The sequence below is a fragment of the Delphinus delphis genome, chromosome 11 (genome assembly GCF_949987515.2).
Source record: "Delphinus delphis chromosome 11, mDelDel1.2, whole genome shotgun sequence".
Taxonomy (NCBI): domain Eukaryota; kingdom Metazoa; phylum Chordata; class Mammalia; order Artiodactyla; family Delphinidae; genus Delphinus; species Delphinus delphis.
In genome coordinates, this window is record NC_082693.1 from 48349962 (window position 1) to 48366382 (window position 16421).

A 16421-nucleotide genomic window follows, 5' to 3' on the forward strand; every position below is an offset into this window, starting at 1 on the left:
AGGTATGAAGGCAGAAAGGCAGAGACAAACCCTTACCTTAAAAAAATAGTAATGCTCTACTATGAGTTCTCTATGTGGGTAAGGGGAACAGGAGGGAACAGACACCCAATATGTGTCTCCCCAACTTTTCAGCTTCTCTGTGTCTTCCATCATTCTAATTCTCTCCACTTAAATGGGTCAATATGAGAAAGGGCTCCATGATGAAAAATACTACTTGATATTTTTGCATATGTTGCTCTTTCAGATGGATATATGATCATGAATTGAGAAAATGATCAACATTTTTAAAAGATCATGTCCCACTTAATCATTGTGCTATTAGCCATTGTGTATTATCAAAAGTCACAACCTACTTGTATAGCATTCCCTTGCTGATTGAAATAAAGAACAGGACCAAACTCCCTTTTTATTTCAACCATAGATGCAGATTCTCAGACCTCTTCCTACCCATTAAGGCCAATTCCAAATTTGAAATCTTATATGGTACTGTCTGATGTTAAAACTGGAAGTTTCCATTGTGTTAAGGCAACAAGAATGTATAAAAATAAAATAAAGCTATAGGATGTTATTCCATAAATAGAGAACTTCAAAAAAGTCATCACAAATCAGCCACTCATTGACCCATAGACTCTCATGATCTATTCTATGTTATGACATACTGAAGTAGGTGTTTACCAAATTAATTAAAAAGAATAAGATCGTATACACACACATGTAAACACACCCAAAGTGCATGTGAAACCAGTGAAATCTGAATAAGGTCTGTATTTGAGTGGATAGTGTTGTACCAATGTCAATTTCTTGGTTTGGTAAGATGTTATCACTGGGCGATAATGGGGAAAAGGATACACAGAAGTCCTCTGAGCTATTTTCATAACATTGGAAATCTTAAATTACTTCAAAATAAAAGCTAGTTAAAGTAATTTTTAAAGGCTAAATCATAGCCATATTTTGTGTTTTAATTAACATTTCCATATATGGTTGACCTTTGAACAACGCTGGGGTCAGGGGAGCTAACCCTACATGCAGTCGAAAATCTGCGTATAACTTACAGTCCATCTTCCCTCTATGCGGTTCCTCCATACCCAAGGTTCTGCATCCCTGGAACCAACCTCAGATTGTGTAGTACTGTAGTACTTAATGTTGAAAAAACTCCATGTATAAGTAGACCTGTGCAGTTCAAACCTATGTTGTTCAAGGGCCAACTGTATAATGAATTTCAAAGGATAAACAGTCATTATTTTCAACAATTTTTATAATAAAATGATTTTTGTATATTGCTAGCAAAATTTTGCCAGTTTTGCTCACAGTCAAGATGTGAGCAAGTGGCACAAGTGTAGATATATCTATTTCAATTGTTTCTCAGCAAAGAAGCAAGTCAAATATTGGAACCTTGTGTAAATGGCAAGATTTGCCATGGATTTTTATAAAAAGAAGATTGAAGAATTTATGTCAGCTTCCCCATAAACTCAGAGGTTTTCCTAGATAGTAACTGAAGTGCTTTTAAGATAAAACACTGGAAAACAGATTCTCTGACTGTAACTCATGAAAAAGAGTCCATTTTATATTCCAATTTTATTCGCCTTTTCTGAAGAGTCACAACATTAATCTACTGGGGATAATCTAGTTAATATATTTGAAATTCCATTTATTTTTTTCTATTGATATGCATGTATTACACTTGAATATAATACAGAATTTCCAGTGTTGTTTTAAGGGACATAGTTTAAAAAATGAGAGGCATGATCTATAATTTCAAACCTAGGACAAATTCATAATTTCCAAAATAATATAGTTTTCCACTTTGTTCCAAAGAAATTAATGATATTATTACTGATGCAGAAACTCCAGCACAACTGTTACTCCTTTCTTTATGAGTTGAGACAGTCTTGAACCATTGCAAAATTCACTCAGAGCCATCTAGTTGTATATGCATAATTAAAATGCAAGGAGAAAGTCATTCCATTCCATGGACTTACGGGGCAGTATAGTTTACTTTAGTTCAATATCAAAAGCATACTTTAAAATTTATTGTTTAACAAATTTTACACTTTTAGTTATTCTGCCGAGAAAAGATTCTGGGTAATGTCTTGGTCTTTGAAAGTTGTTACCAATTTAGCCTGGAGAGCTTTGGTCTGTATGTCAGCCTCCATCATGGAAGTCAACATATACCTAATTGGCCATGTCAGTGAGTTTTAAAAAACAAAAGATGTCCACACCTTCTCTAACATAATGGAACTTCTAATAGGACAATTTCTGAAGTATCTTCCTATTAGTCTAAGATGAGTAAAACATAGAAGCTCCTCCCCCTTTACATTCTTTCAAACTATACCTTTATACAATATCCAGAATGGCTATGCAATTTCCATTCTTCTCTCCCTCCGCATCACAAATGAAACAAAGCAGATGTAGTATAAAATTATACATTCTGCGAGTAACTTAGAAAAACAAGTACATACATGTTTAAGGCCTTGAAATATTTATAAGATTTTCCTGTAGAACTGAAGACCACAAATGTTAAAAGTACTACGAAAACGTGGACAAAGACTGACTAAAGAAATTGTTTGAACGGGACAACTGTAAGCAAATATTTATAAAATTTAGACCAAGGAAAAGAACAATTTATTCTACCAACAGACTGAATAAACAAATAGATAGGCATTCAAACAGTCATTGGGATAGAGCAAGAGACAGCCTTTTTAGAATGAGATAGAAAGGACAGTTTAAAAAAATACTAGAAGAAATCTAAGTGAATAACTTTCAAGCTAAGAAATCAAAACCCACGTGCATCCTTGGCAATTTTTTGAAACTGAAGGTTACCTAAATACTTGACTGCTCACTGCTAATTTCTGTGAAGGGAAAAAGTAAAGATAAAAATGAAAGAAAAAGCCCACTTTAAAAAAAAAAACAAAAAAAACTGAAAGGGAGAGTACTCTAGAGGTACCAAACAGGAGTATATAATGAAAATGGTAATTCAGTTCTAACTACTACCTATTTTACTGACAGAGAGCTGCAGCAGTGTGTTAGCCTTGGGGAAACATGTCAGCTTGTCTATACATTCTTATATGATTGATGTATTCAGATAACTTTACTTGCCAACAATAATTATTATCAATGGATATATATTTCCATTCCTTTAACAAAAGCAACTTTAAGATGTTAAAACATGTAGGCTTTCAGAGCTTCAAGATTAGGATACAAATAAATTGTCTCAGTCTACACCATGCCAGAGGAGAAGTTCGCAAAGGAAAAGTCACTGAAGCCATGTGCAGTCCTAGCCACTGAACACAGGACTCGGGAACAGGTCCATGACAGAAGGCCAGTGCACTTGGGAGACTCAGAAACAAGAAAAGCAGTCACATTTGGAGCCAAGACCCCAAAAGGTAAGTGTCTCTGACACCATCCGGCAACGCCAACTCTTCAGACAGTAACTTCAAATCCTTTTTGCAAGTGCAATTATACAAGTTGAACACAGTTCAAATCTGATGAAATCTTCATGATATAGAAGTTCATGTCGGACTTTTAAAAAGTCTTGATTCCAAGAAGAAGCTGATTACAAGCCATGAAATCCCCTGGAAATAGCAGACTCCAGAGTGCCTCTTGTGAGCTGTATAAAAATTTTCCTTCAAGATCACCTCATGAGTTATGTTTCTGTGCTGATGTTCAATGTAATCAGCCTTGAGGATCACTTGATTTATCCTTTGTTAATGGGTTACCTGCAAAAGAAGAAGAAAATAGAATCATTTCATAACAGCCAGCATCTTAAAACTCTACACAATTAAGTATTAGAAATGAATATGTAACTCAAAATGCTGTATCAAATAAATTGGTGAATTTTAAAGGACTACCATATTTAGGTATTTATAGCTTATTAAAAGAATTATTTTCTCTATTATTTCATAATATATTTAGAGCCCCTTGAACTATTATCCAAATGACTCCAACGGTGACCAGGAAGATCTTAACTGGTGATCTTTGCCCTTTCAGATCTGAAGAATGATTCTGAAATCCCTGTTCTTTGCACAGGCTTGGTGGACATAATAACCCAGAGATCATACACATCATGCCAGGAGTCAGTGAAGAAAAGCCTTTGGCCTCAGGAATACAATCAGACCCCATCTTCAAGAAAGCCCTTGAGATCTGGTTGCATAAAATCCATTCTTGAAGTAGTTTAAAAGTTGAGTGCTTATTGACTCAACTGTATTTCAGAAAATTAGCCATTCATAAGGCAAAATAAACCCTATTATTTTGAGAGAAAAACAATTAATGATAGTACAATCCTTTACCAAATTTTAAAGGTGCCCAAATTTCTCATGAAATTGATTACAGCGGTATTATTAATGCTATTATACATTACTGAGGCAGATTCACACTGGATTTTTACACCTACTCAAGTCCAGAGAATGTTTGTATGCAGGAAAAAGGAATAATAGCTAGCTAGCTAGAATACCTGATACATACACAGATATCTCTATATGCATATGGAAGGAAGATGATATAGAGAGAGATTTCTGCTGTGTCAATGAATTTCTAGTTATGCTCTTAATATCACAGTACTTAGAGTTGCCTAACAGTTCTTTTGCAGCAATGGTGAGTAACAAAAAGTGAGTTTTTAAAAATTATTGTGGACACTTTGGTTTTATTTCATTAAATGACATAGTTACTTGTCTTTTCATGAAATATTTGCCAAAAGACTGGGTTTTGTTTGGGTTGTTTATTGTTGTTCGGTCAACTATGAAAAATAGGAACATTAAACAAAACAAGAAAGGCAGCTCTAGACTTTGCTCTGCCATAGCTGGTCTCCACAGGAAGGTGTAAAATTCAAACAGGTAGGTTCTGCATGGAGGGAGCCTTCATATCTGTGTCTCATTGGTCAGCTACCCCTCCCAAAGAAGGAGCTTCTGTCTGTGTATCTGTAGCTGCTTATGCCCGTGCACAGAGAAACTATGGAAGGAATGGAACTGTGGGTGGGAAGATACAGATGTGAAGGGTCTGCTGGCCTCTAGAGATTCTGGGAGCAGGGGATATCTTCGATAGGGAAGCAATTTCATTATCAATTTGTCTGCCATTCAATGGTCATTTTATACAAGTTGTGAGAATGGCTCCCAGCCTGGGAGTCAGTGTAAGAAGAAGGTGGGGAGGAAATGTGAAGAGTGCTATGGACATGATGTTACAGGTTGCTGATGCAGATGGCTGATCACTGTGAGAAACACAGAAATGTTATTTTTGTGATACACTTTATTGACAAACATTGATGTAATACAATCTGATTTCCACTGGCTGAGAAAATTCACCTGCCTTTTCTGAAAACTCTCTTAGTAGGCATCATTATGAAACATAATATGGGAACCAGTGCTTGAAATGACAGGAAAAAAAGAGGAAGAGAACAACTGGTTTAGCCTCAGGAGAGGTTCAACACGGGCAACTGGAGGGGCACAGTGCAATGACTCCAGGAAAGCAAGTGACACGTCCTCTTGAGCCACCGCAAGCCCAGGTTCCAAGTAATCTCTTGGTGGGTGTGGCGGACGCATTCTTACATCTTCATTCCAAGGTAAGTATTTCATCCTGCTGGTTTATATAAAGCTGAGGAGTGATTCTCTCAACCATTGATATATTTAAAGCTTTATTTTCACATAATTTTAAAAATAGACATCAAATTGACAGTATAATACCAAAGGTTTATATATCTGTAATACATTTTTCTTCCATGTCAGTAGAGGAAACATATAAGTATACACAAACACATAACTATACAATCCACATGCCCCAGAATGTCATAAATACACATTTCTATCATGCTGTGTTTCTATCAGCTAAAATAATTGCTAGAAAACCAAACTTTAAACATGATTTAAAGAAGTGATCGTCTAAAATAAGCATGGATTGAAACATAATGAAAGCTTTTCCTTATTCTCCAATTTCATGCACTATTTCCTAGTTTCCTAGTTTATTAATCCTAAAAAATCCACATTTTATGAGATGAAGGGTAACAGACAACTTGTTTTCAGTATGATTTTTGTAAATCATTTGATCTTGATCAGAGGACTGTTGTGGTTCGGCACATAGAGCTCTGGATTTAGGTCAGTGTGGCAAGAATACTAATCACACTGGCTGTGTCATACAACCTCTGGGCCCTACAGCTTCCCATGTGTAAAATGGGGATAATCTTGTTAGCCTCACAGCGTTGCTATGAGGATCGAATTATTATACTTATGAAAACCTAGCTTTGTCAACTATGAAGTACTATAAAAATGAACGTTTTAGAGTTGGGATCAGTTTTTTTCAATGCATAAATATTTAACAAGAAAACCACTAAAAGTAGAATGAGAGGATCCCACTAACAGACAGACATTCACTCTCAAGTTAGAGGACTACACTTAAGGAATTCAAACAAAGGCTAAGTCATAATTTGCCCTTTTCAACGAAGTATGAATATATCAGCGCTCTCCCTGACAACTTCCAGATTTGTACCAAATGAAATGGCAAAGCCAAAGATTTAAAAACATGTAGATGATTCTGAATACAGGTACATTGTCACCAATTTTCATCACCTAATATGAAAGGTCCAAATAACACTTTAAAATTATTGTCTAAAATTCAGTACAAAAAACGCTTTTATGATTTATGTGCGCATTAAGTCCAAGTGAATCATGTTTAAATTATGACATGCTAATTGAGGAAAAAGGATTGCCATTTTACCCTTTATAGATGATAAACTGGAACTTCCTGATATGAAAGAGTTGCTTAAACAATACTTATACAATCCAACATTTAAAAATTTTGCTGTCATTCAAAAGTAAGCTTTTAGTACATCAAATTAAGCACTGCCTTATTTTTTAGAACTTAAATATTACTCTCTTTTCACTCAAGCCCATCTTTTGGAAGAGGCCAACTAGTAAAAGTTTTACCTTCAAAGGAGGCTTTTCAGCAAGTTTTCAGTGACTAAATGCAGGAGGTTGCAATAGAATCACTTTTACCGGATAGGAAATAGCATTTGCTACCATGAATTCGCTGTCTTCTGGTTCTGAGGGCAATAGATGTAAAATACTGCATGAGGGAGAGAAATGGTCCTACAATCATTACGGTTATGCCTTGAGCTTCATACACTGTAATTACTATCTCAGTAAATTTGCCTTTCCAAAGGCAGTATTTTACACAGCTGTTCTTTTTCATGCAAATTTTGTGTGTGCTGCACACCAGCCAATTCGGTAAGTGAAACTACTTGGCTGCTGAACACATGCAATAATAAATTATTATTACTATTATTATCAATATTATTTCATAAAGCACAAAGCTATCTTGGTAATGAGCCACCAGGTTGAAGAAGCTAATCTGGTAACATTAAATAAAAAGCACTGATTCTTTAAGATGAGAGCATCCATTTATTTCTTCCAGTCCAACAAATCTACTACAGGGCTCTGATTAGATTTCTCAATAATTTATGCTAAAATCATGTCTTTTTACATCTGTTCACCGATTTAAATGGCGAAACTAAAACCAGGTAAATGGCATATAAGATGCTATATTTAAAATGAAGTGAAGTCAACTATTTTAATACTGCCTGTCTTCATTTTGACCATTATGTTATATGCTCTGCCCATCTTCAAGGTAAGATAAATTAGAAAGGCTAAAAAAGGTAAAAAATTACAGAATCCATTCTGTCCCCAAGTGCAAAAGATGCTTTTATAAAGTTCTTAAAATCATTATATTCATGGAGCCTATAGTTCTTTTTCCCTGTTCAAATCATGCTGACTAGGTTGCCAATGGGAAACAACACACTATGGTAAGAGGCATAATGACAAATAGTGTGGGCTGTGCAGACAGGCTGCCTGGGTTCAAATCTCTGCCTTATCACTTTCTAACACTGTGAGGTTGATAAATTATTTAAACCCCCGAGCCTTAGTCTCCCATGTGAAATATAAAAATGGTATTATCAGCCCTCATATGTTTGCTATTGTGATTAAATCAGATAATCCCTGCCAAGTGTCTGTCCAGGCAAATGCTTTTTAAATATTAACAGGTGGTAGCAGTACTAATTCCCAAATAAGACACAAAAGGTGATGCATAGGATGCCTATGGGAGGGGGCATTATTACTTCTTGTTTCTCTATAAACATTGATTTAATTAGTAAATTTGCTGTGTCTTATAGTAACTAAATTTGTAATTATTCATTTCGTATGCTGTTAATCAAAGTCATATATCAAGATGGAAGCACTATTGTTTTAGCTGGCTTTGGGAGAGAGACTGTCTTTTCAGACAAGGTGATAGAGAGTATGTAATGGTTAAAAAGGTTATACTTTGAAGCCAGGCTGTCTAGGTTCAGTGCTTATTTCTGCTGATAACTCAGCATGTGACCTTGAGTAAAACAGCTATAATATTAGTACCTAAATCATAGAGTTGTATGAGCTGAGGAGAAAATAAGTTAATTGGTCAAATGCTTAGAACTAATATTCTAAGGCACATAATAAGCATTATGTAAGTGGTAACATTATTCAGATATGGGTACATTTCTACGCACCTAAACGCATTGAATTCCTACGTTTGCTCTCGATTATTTCTGAGCATAAGTTACTAGTTTTTACAGGCAATTGCATTATTTGTTTTTCTAGTGGACCAGCTGCCATCAGACTCTACATGCAGGAAAAATATTTAGGAAACTAGTACTACACTTTAACCACCTAGGCGTAGAAATAAATGTGGTATAATTATGCCAAACAAAATGCAGATTTGTAAGTTTCCTTATTCATTATTGATGGCTCCTTTGATGTATTTGGGTTCCAGCCCATATCCCAGATTTTTTTTTAAATTTCAGTTGTTCACTCTGCCAGTCTACATAAATTTGTGAAATCACTGCCAAATCGCCACAGTGTCCGTGTAAATCCTATCATATTAGCTTAACTTACAAAATACTCTTATTTTCTCCAGTGTGGGCATTAAAATCTTTTTATGAGGAACTATTGAACAATATTTATGTTCCTTTGAATACAAAATGAACAATATTTATGTTCCTTTGAATATAAAATGAGTCACATACAAGAATAGAAGAGACAATGCATTATGAACGTAAGTCAATTTCATTTTTAAAAAAAATTTTCACTAAAATACCCAGGTTATTTATTAGAGAAACAAACATTTATCTTTAGACTGATGGACATTCTTTAAATAATTGGAAGGCAAGGAATAGGTGGCAGTATTTCTGAAAGGAGGCAGCAGATTAAAATGCAGTGCATGTCAGATTTTTATAATATAGCTGCTTAACATCATAGATAGGCATCATTTCAAACTAATATTCCAATAATCTAACTTATTCGATATAGGTAAAAAGGAAGACTAGAATACCCTCATGCTAAATGCCGATCTTTTAATTAATTAATTTCTTTATTAATGTATAATTGACATACATTGTATTAGTTTCAGGTATATAACATAAGGCACTCTACCATTTAAAATCTTTCTGAGTCAGTAAATGGATTCTTAAAGCAATCCCATTTTTTTTAACCACTAAATGCTGATTTGAATGAACTATTCCTTGCTTGGAAAATAATTGCTGCTTCACTGCAAATGTATTTTTTTAATGTAGCTTTTACAAGTACATGACTTCTTGCTTCACTTTTTGTGTACTAAATGTGCAATTAAAACATCATGACTCTGACTCTGCAGCAGCAGGTTTTCTCATTTAAGCTGGAGAAAAGCTGCCATTGAGTTGGTCGTAACTGTACATGAACGCACTTGTGCTTTCTTAGAGCACCTTATGCAATGAGGTATTATGAAATGGAAGACTCCTATTGGTCTGAAATAATCATTTAAGAGCAAGCTGACCAGACAGCTTTTAAGTATAGATGAGGCAGTTTAAGGCAATGACATATGAATCACCTTCATAAACATACACACCTATGTAAAAAATTAAGCCTCTATTTTACCTTCATGCTGGTGAAAGTGATTCCTATAAGCCCTGAAAACTACTGCATTTTCATACCGCAGTTTCATTTTCCTAAGAATGGCTGGTGCTGTGGCTTGGCCTCCACATTTAACATTTGCGGCACCAAAGCCAATCTGTTTCATACTTCGGCTGGGGTCAATATTGCCACTAACTGACCTTGTTATCCGTTCTATGAATTCTCAAAAAATTTATCTCAAAAAATGTAACAGCCTTGGGTGATTGGGAATAGTCATTTCAAACAACAGAGCATTTCTGTAGCTACCTGATTCTATTCTGTAACATCTTAAGGAAAAACCCAAACCTTTTTGCCAACCCAGTATTTAGGTGTACCTCAGTGTGGGTCCCGGTTTGGAAGCGGAAAATGTCATAGAGTCTTCCTAGACTTCTGGAAAAGAAAACAGAGCACCAGACTGACTGAGAAGAGGTGGGCTTGTTTTGATAAGAGTTTATAAGTGTTACAAGCTTCTGGTTTTAGAACTTTGGACAAGTCACTTAAAAATCTCTCAACCTCCCTGGTTCGTTCATACCTGTCAAACAAGCTGGCTAGACTTAGTGAGTTTCTAATTCCCTTCTATCCCCAAGGATAATGAGGACTAATTCAAAATGGTATAAAATTTTATCCCGATTACTTTATTATTTACTTGATTACCTGATTACCTTATTTATTACCTAAATTCATTGGTGGTATAACCACTATATAGACTTCATTTTACTAAAAAACCTGTATTAGAATGCAGGACTAGTGAGCTTTTGCCACAAATACATCTGTCAGTGGCTTTCAGCTTCCTGTGCTGTGCAAATGAATATCTCAACTAGAAATGAGTCTTTGGAACAGATGGACTTGCACCATTTCTTGGAACTTTGAAAGCTGTACAGTGTGCCTGCCATGAACTCTTCTATGTGACTCATGAAAGCAGATGACTGTTTGCACTTCCATTTATGCACATTCATCCACTCGGAGGCAGATCAACTGACTCTCTCTGGATGACATTAACTGTTAGCATTCCCTGACTTCTCTTTGGGTAGTTAATAAGTTCCTTTGGGACATTAAGAAAATTTAAGACTTTCCTACGTCTCCTGGCTTTCTACCATATATACATTCCATTTAATCCAGGTGGCAAAACAACAAAAATTTAGATAATTTTGAAAGACAACAGTATAATGGTATTACACTGTTTAAAGAAACATCATAAAGTCCTTAAACTGGGAAAACAATTAGTTTGAATGCTTTGAGGAAAGCTGAATAGATTTTTACAGATATTATTCCATATACCAGTGAGTTCACACATTTTTAGAGACGGTTGAAACTTTGAACTCAGTTGGAAGGCACTTTTCCTGCTAAATTTGATAGTAGGTTCATTTCTTTAGACTCACCTCACATATGTAAAGAAGTAATTTGAATTGATAGTTTTTAATCCAATTTCTGTTGTAAAGACTTACTTTAAAAGTTTACATCTGGTCAAGTATCACAGTCAAGAATTTCAGCCTCACTGCATATAAGGGCTAACAGAAGTAAGCAATAAAAATTGTGTTTATAAGGTGAATTTAAGATAAGTGGAATTTGGGAGGAAGGATTGAAACTTGGAAGGAATCTGTCTTAGTAGCCTAGGAATTACTAAGAGAGAAACATTTTCTCTTAGCTTCCTGGTTGGTTTGAGTTATAAATACAACTTTTCCTTGAGACACCTGTCTGCATAAAGAATATGTTGCTTTCATTTTGAAAAGAACTTGGTGTAACTTGTGGAAGAACGAGGCTAGTACCGTGCCTTAAGTAGCGCACACACACACACACACACACACACACACACACACACACTCTCCTTTCCATCCCTATCTTCTGCCATAAAATTAAGTTTAGAGATGACCAATCTATATGCAGTACATTTTTGGGAAAAAATGTTTCTCTAAGTTATAAAAACTAGAATCCATTTTGTGAAGGATAGGGCAGCATAGGCAGTGATGTTTACTATGTTGGGGGTGTTTGATTTTTTTTTTTTTTCCTATTTCCCAGATATATTTCTCCCTTTAAAAAAAATAGTCATGAGGGGTGCTGGGAATATGGTGGAAGAGTAAGACGCGGAGATCACCTTCCTCCCCACAGATACACCAGAAATACATCTACACGTGGAACAACTCCTACAGAACACCTACTGAATGCCGTCAGAAGACCTCAGACCTCCCAAAAGGCAAGAAACCCCCCCACGTACCTGGGTAGGGCAAAAGAAAATAAAGAAAAAACAGAAACAAAAGAATAGGGACGGTACCTGCACCAGTGGGAGGGAGCTGTGAAGGAGGAAAAGTTTCCACACACTAGGAAGCCCCTTCACGGGCGGAGACTATGGGAGGAGGAGGGGGGAGCTTCGGAGCCGCGGAGGAGAGCACAGCAACAGGGGTGCGGAGGGCAAAGCGGGGAGATTCCCGCACAGAGGATCGGTGCCGACCGGCACTCGCCAGCCCGAGAGGCTTGTCTGCTCACCCGCTGGGGCGGGCGGGGCTGCGAGCTGAGGCTCTGGTTTCGGTGGGAGCGCAGGGAGAGGACTGGGGTTGGCGGCTTGAACATAGCCTGAAGGGGTTAGTGCACCACGGCTAGCCGGGAGGGAGTCCTGGCTAGCCGGGAGGGAGTCCGGGGAAAAGTCTGGACCTGCCGAAGAGGCAAGAGACTTTTTCTTCCCTCTGTTTCCTGGTACGCGAGGAGAGGGGTTTAAGAGCGCTGCTTAAAGGAGCCCGAGACGGGCGCGAGCCGCGGCTAAAAGCGCAAACCCCAGAGACGGGCATGAGACGCTAAGGCTGCTGCTGCCACCACCAAGGGGCCTGTGTGCGAGCACAGGTCACTATCCCCACCCCTCTTCCCGGGAGCCTGTGCAGCCCCCTGCTGCCAGGTTCCCAGGATCCAGGGACAACTTTCCCGGGAGAACGCACGGCGCGCCTCAGGCTGGTGCAACGTCACGCCGGCCTTTGCCGCCACAGGCTCGCTCCGCACTCCGTGCCCCTCCCTCCCCCCCGGCCTGAGTGAGCCAGAGCCCCCGAGTCAGCGGCTCCTTTAACCCCGTCCTGTCTGAGCCAAAAACAGATGCCCTCCTGCGACCTACACGCAGAGGTGGGGCCAAATCCAAGCTGAATCCCGGGAGCTGTGCAAACAAAGAAGAGAAAGGGAAATCTCTCCCAGCAGCCTCAGGAGCAGCGGATTAAAGCTCCACAATCAACTTGATGTGCCCTGCATCTGTGGAATACATGAATAGACAACGAATCATCCCAAATTGAGGAGGTGGACTTCGAGAGCAAGATCTATGATTTTTTCCCGTTTTCCTCTTTTTGTGAATGTGTATGGGTATGCTTCTGTGTGAGAACTTGTCTGTATAGCTTTGCTTCCACCATTTGTCCTAGGGTTCTATCCGTCCATTGTTTTTTTAAAATTTTTTTCTTAATTAATTTTAATTTTAATAACTCTATTATACTTTACCTTCGTTCCTTCTTTCTTTCTTTCTTTCCTTCCTTCCCTCCTTTAGACAACGAATCATCCCAAATTGAGGAGGTGGACTTTGAGAGCAAGATTTATGATTTTTTTCCCCTTTACCTCTTTTTGTAAGGGTGTATGTGTATGATTCTGTGTAAGATTTTGTCTGTATAGCTTTGCTTCCAACATTTAGCCTAAGGCTCTATCCGTCCCTTTTTGTTTTCTAAATAATTATTTTTTAATTCAATAACTTTATTATACTTTATTTTACTGTATCTCCTTTGTCTTTTTTCCTTCCTTCTCTTCCTTCCTTCCTCCCTCCCTCCTTTACTTTTTGCCTTCTTTCCTTTTCTTCTTCCTTCCCTCCTTTCTTTCTTCCTTTCTTTCTTTCTCTCTTTCTTTCTTTCTTCATACTTCCACTAATTCTCTCTACTTTTTCTCCCTTTTATTCTGAGCCGTGTGGATGAAAGGCTCTTGGTGCTCCAGCCAGGAGTCAGGGCTCTGCCTCTGAGGTGGGAGAGCCAACTTCAGGACACTGGACAACAAGAGACCTCCCAGCTCCACATAATATCAAATGGCAAAAATCTCCCAGAGACTTCCATCTTAACACCAGCACCCAGCTTCACTCAACGACCAGCAAGCTACAGTGCTGGACAACCTATGCCAAGCAACTAGCAAGACAGGAACACAACCCCACCCATTAGCAGAGAGGCTGCCTAAAATCATAATAAGTCCACAGACACCCCCAAAACACACCACCAGACGTGGACCTGCCCACTAGAGAGACAAGATCCAGCCTCATCCACCACAACACAGGCACAAGTCCCCTCAACCAGGAAGCCTACACAACCCACTGAACCAACCTTACCCACTGGAGACAGACATCAAAAACAATGGGAACTATGAACCTGCAACCTGCAAAAAGGAGACCCCAAACACAGTAAGATAAGCAAAATGAGAAGACAGAAAAACACACCACAGATGAAGGAGCAAGATAAAAATGCACCAGACATAACAAATGAAGAGGAAATAGGCAGTCTACCTGAAAAAGAATTCAGAATAATGATAGTAAGGATGATCCAAAATCTTGGAAATAGAATGGACAAAATGCAAGAAACAGTTAACAAGGACCTAGAAGAAATAAAGATGAAACAAGCAATGATGAACAACACAATAAATGAAATTAAAAGTACTCTAGATGGGATCAATAGCAGAATAACTGAGGCAGAAGAATGGATAAGTGACCTGGAAGATAAAATAGTGGAAATAACTACTGCAGAGCAGAATAAAGAAAAAAGAATGAAACGAACTGAGGACAGTCTCAGAGACCTCTGGGACAACATTAAATGCACCAACATTCGAATTATAGGGGTTCCAGAAGAAGAAGAGAAAAAGAAAGGGACTGAGAAAATATTTGAAGAGATGATAGTTGAAAACTTCCCTAATATGGGAAAGGAAATAGTTAATCAAGTCCAGGAAGCACAGAGAGTCCCATACACGATAAATCCAAGGAGAAACACACCAAGACACATATTAATCAAACTGTCAAAAATTAAATACAAAGCATATTAAAAGCAGCAAGGGAAAAACAGTAAATAACACACAAGGGAATCCTCATAAGGTTAACAGCTGATCTCTCAGCAGAAACCCTGCTAGCCAGAAGGGAGTGGCAGGACATACTGAAAGTGATGAAGGAGAAAAACCTGCAACCAAGATTACTCTACCCAGCAAGGATCTCATTCAGATTCGATGGAGAAATTAAATCCTTTACAGAAAAGCAAAAGCTGAGAGAGTTCAGCACCACCAAACCAGCTTTACAACAAATGCTAAAGGAACTTCTCTAGACAAGAAACACAAGAGAAGGAAAAGACCTATAATAATGAACCCAAAACAATTTAGAAAATGGGAATAGGAGCATACATATCGATAATTACCATAAATGTAAATAGACTAAATGCTCCCACCAAAAGACACAGATTGGCTGAATGGATACGAAAACAAGACCCTTATATATGCTGTCTACAAGGGACCCACTTCAGACCTAGAGACACGTACAGACTGAAAGTAAGGGGATGGAAAAAGATATTCCATGCAAATGGAAACCAAAAGAAAGCTGGAGTAGCAATTCTCATTTCAGACAAAATAGACTCTAAAATAAAGACTATTAGAAGAGACGAAGAAGGACACTACATAATGATCAAGGGATCAATCCAAGAAGAAGATATAACAATTGTAAATATTTATGCACCCAACATAGGAGCACCTCAATACATAAGGCAAATACTAACAGCCATAAAAGGGGAAATCGACAGTAACACATTCATAGTAGAGGACTTTAACACCCCACTTTCACCAATGGACAGATCATCCAAAATGAAAATAAACAAGGAAACACAAGCTTTAAATGATACATTAAACAAGATGGACTTAATTGATATTTATAGGACACTCCATCCAAAAACAACAGAATACACATTATTCTCAAGTGCTCATGGAACGTTCTCCAGGATAGATCATATCTTGGGTCACAAATCAAGCCTTGGTAAAGTTAAGAAAATTGAAATTGTATCAAGTATCTTTTCTGACCACAATGCCATGAGACTAGATATCAGTTAAAGGAAAAGATCTGTAAAATATACAAACACATGGAGGCTAAACAATACACTACTTAATAACGAAGTGATCACTGAAGAAATCAAAGAGGAAATCAAAAAATACCTAGAAACAAATGACAATGGAGACACAATGACCCGAAACCTATGGGATGCAGCAAAAGCAGTTCTAAGGGGGAAGTGTATAGCAATACAAGCCCACCTTAAGAAGCAGGAAACATCTCAAATAAACAACCTAACCTTGCACCTCAAGCAATTAGAGAAAGAAGAACAAAAAAAAACCCAAAGCTAGCAGAAGGAAAGAAATCATAAAAATCAGATCAGAAATAAATGAAAAGGAAATGAAGGAAACAATAGCAAAGATCAATAAAACTAAAAGCTGGTTCTTTGAGAAGATAAACAAAATAGATAAATC

General features: G+C 37.5%; 1 protein-coding gene across 1 annotated transcript in view; it reads right to left on the reverse strand.

Moving 5' to 3' along the window:
• Positions 1–3105: 3105 nt before the first annotated feature.
• TAFA2 (TAFA chemokine like family member 2) overlaps positions 3106–16421 on the reverse strand; it is a 548201-nt gene continuing 534885 nt past the window's right edge. The window contains exon 5 of the mRNA XM_060026304.1: positions 3106–3716. Coding sequence (XP_059882287.1) covers positions 3705–3716 — 12 coding nt within the window. The 3' untranslated portion in view covers positions 3106–3704. The remainder of the gene's footprint in view (positions 3717–16421) is intronic.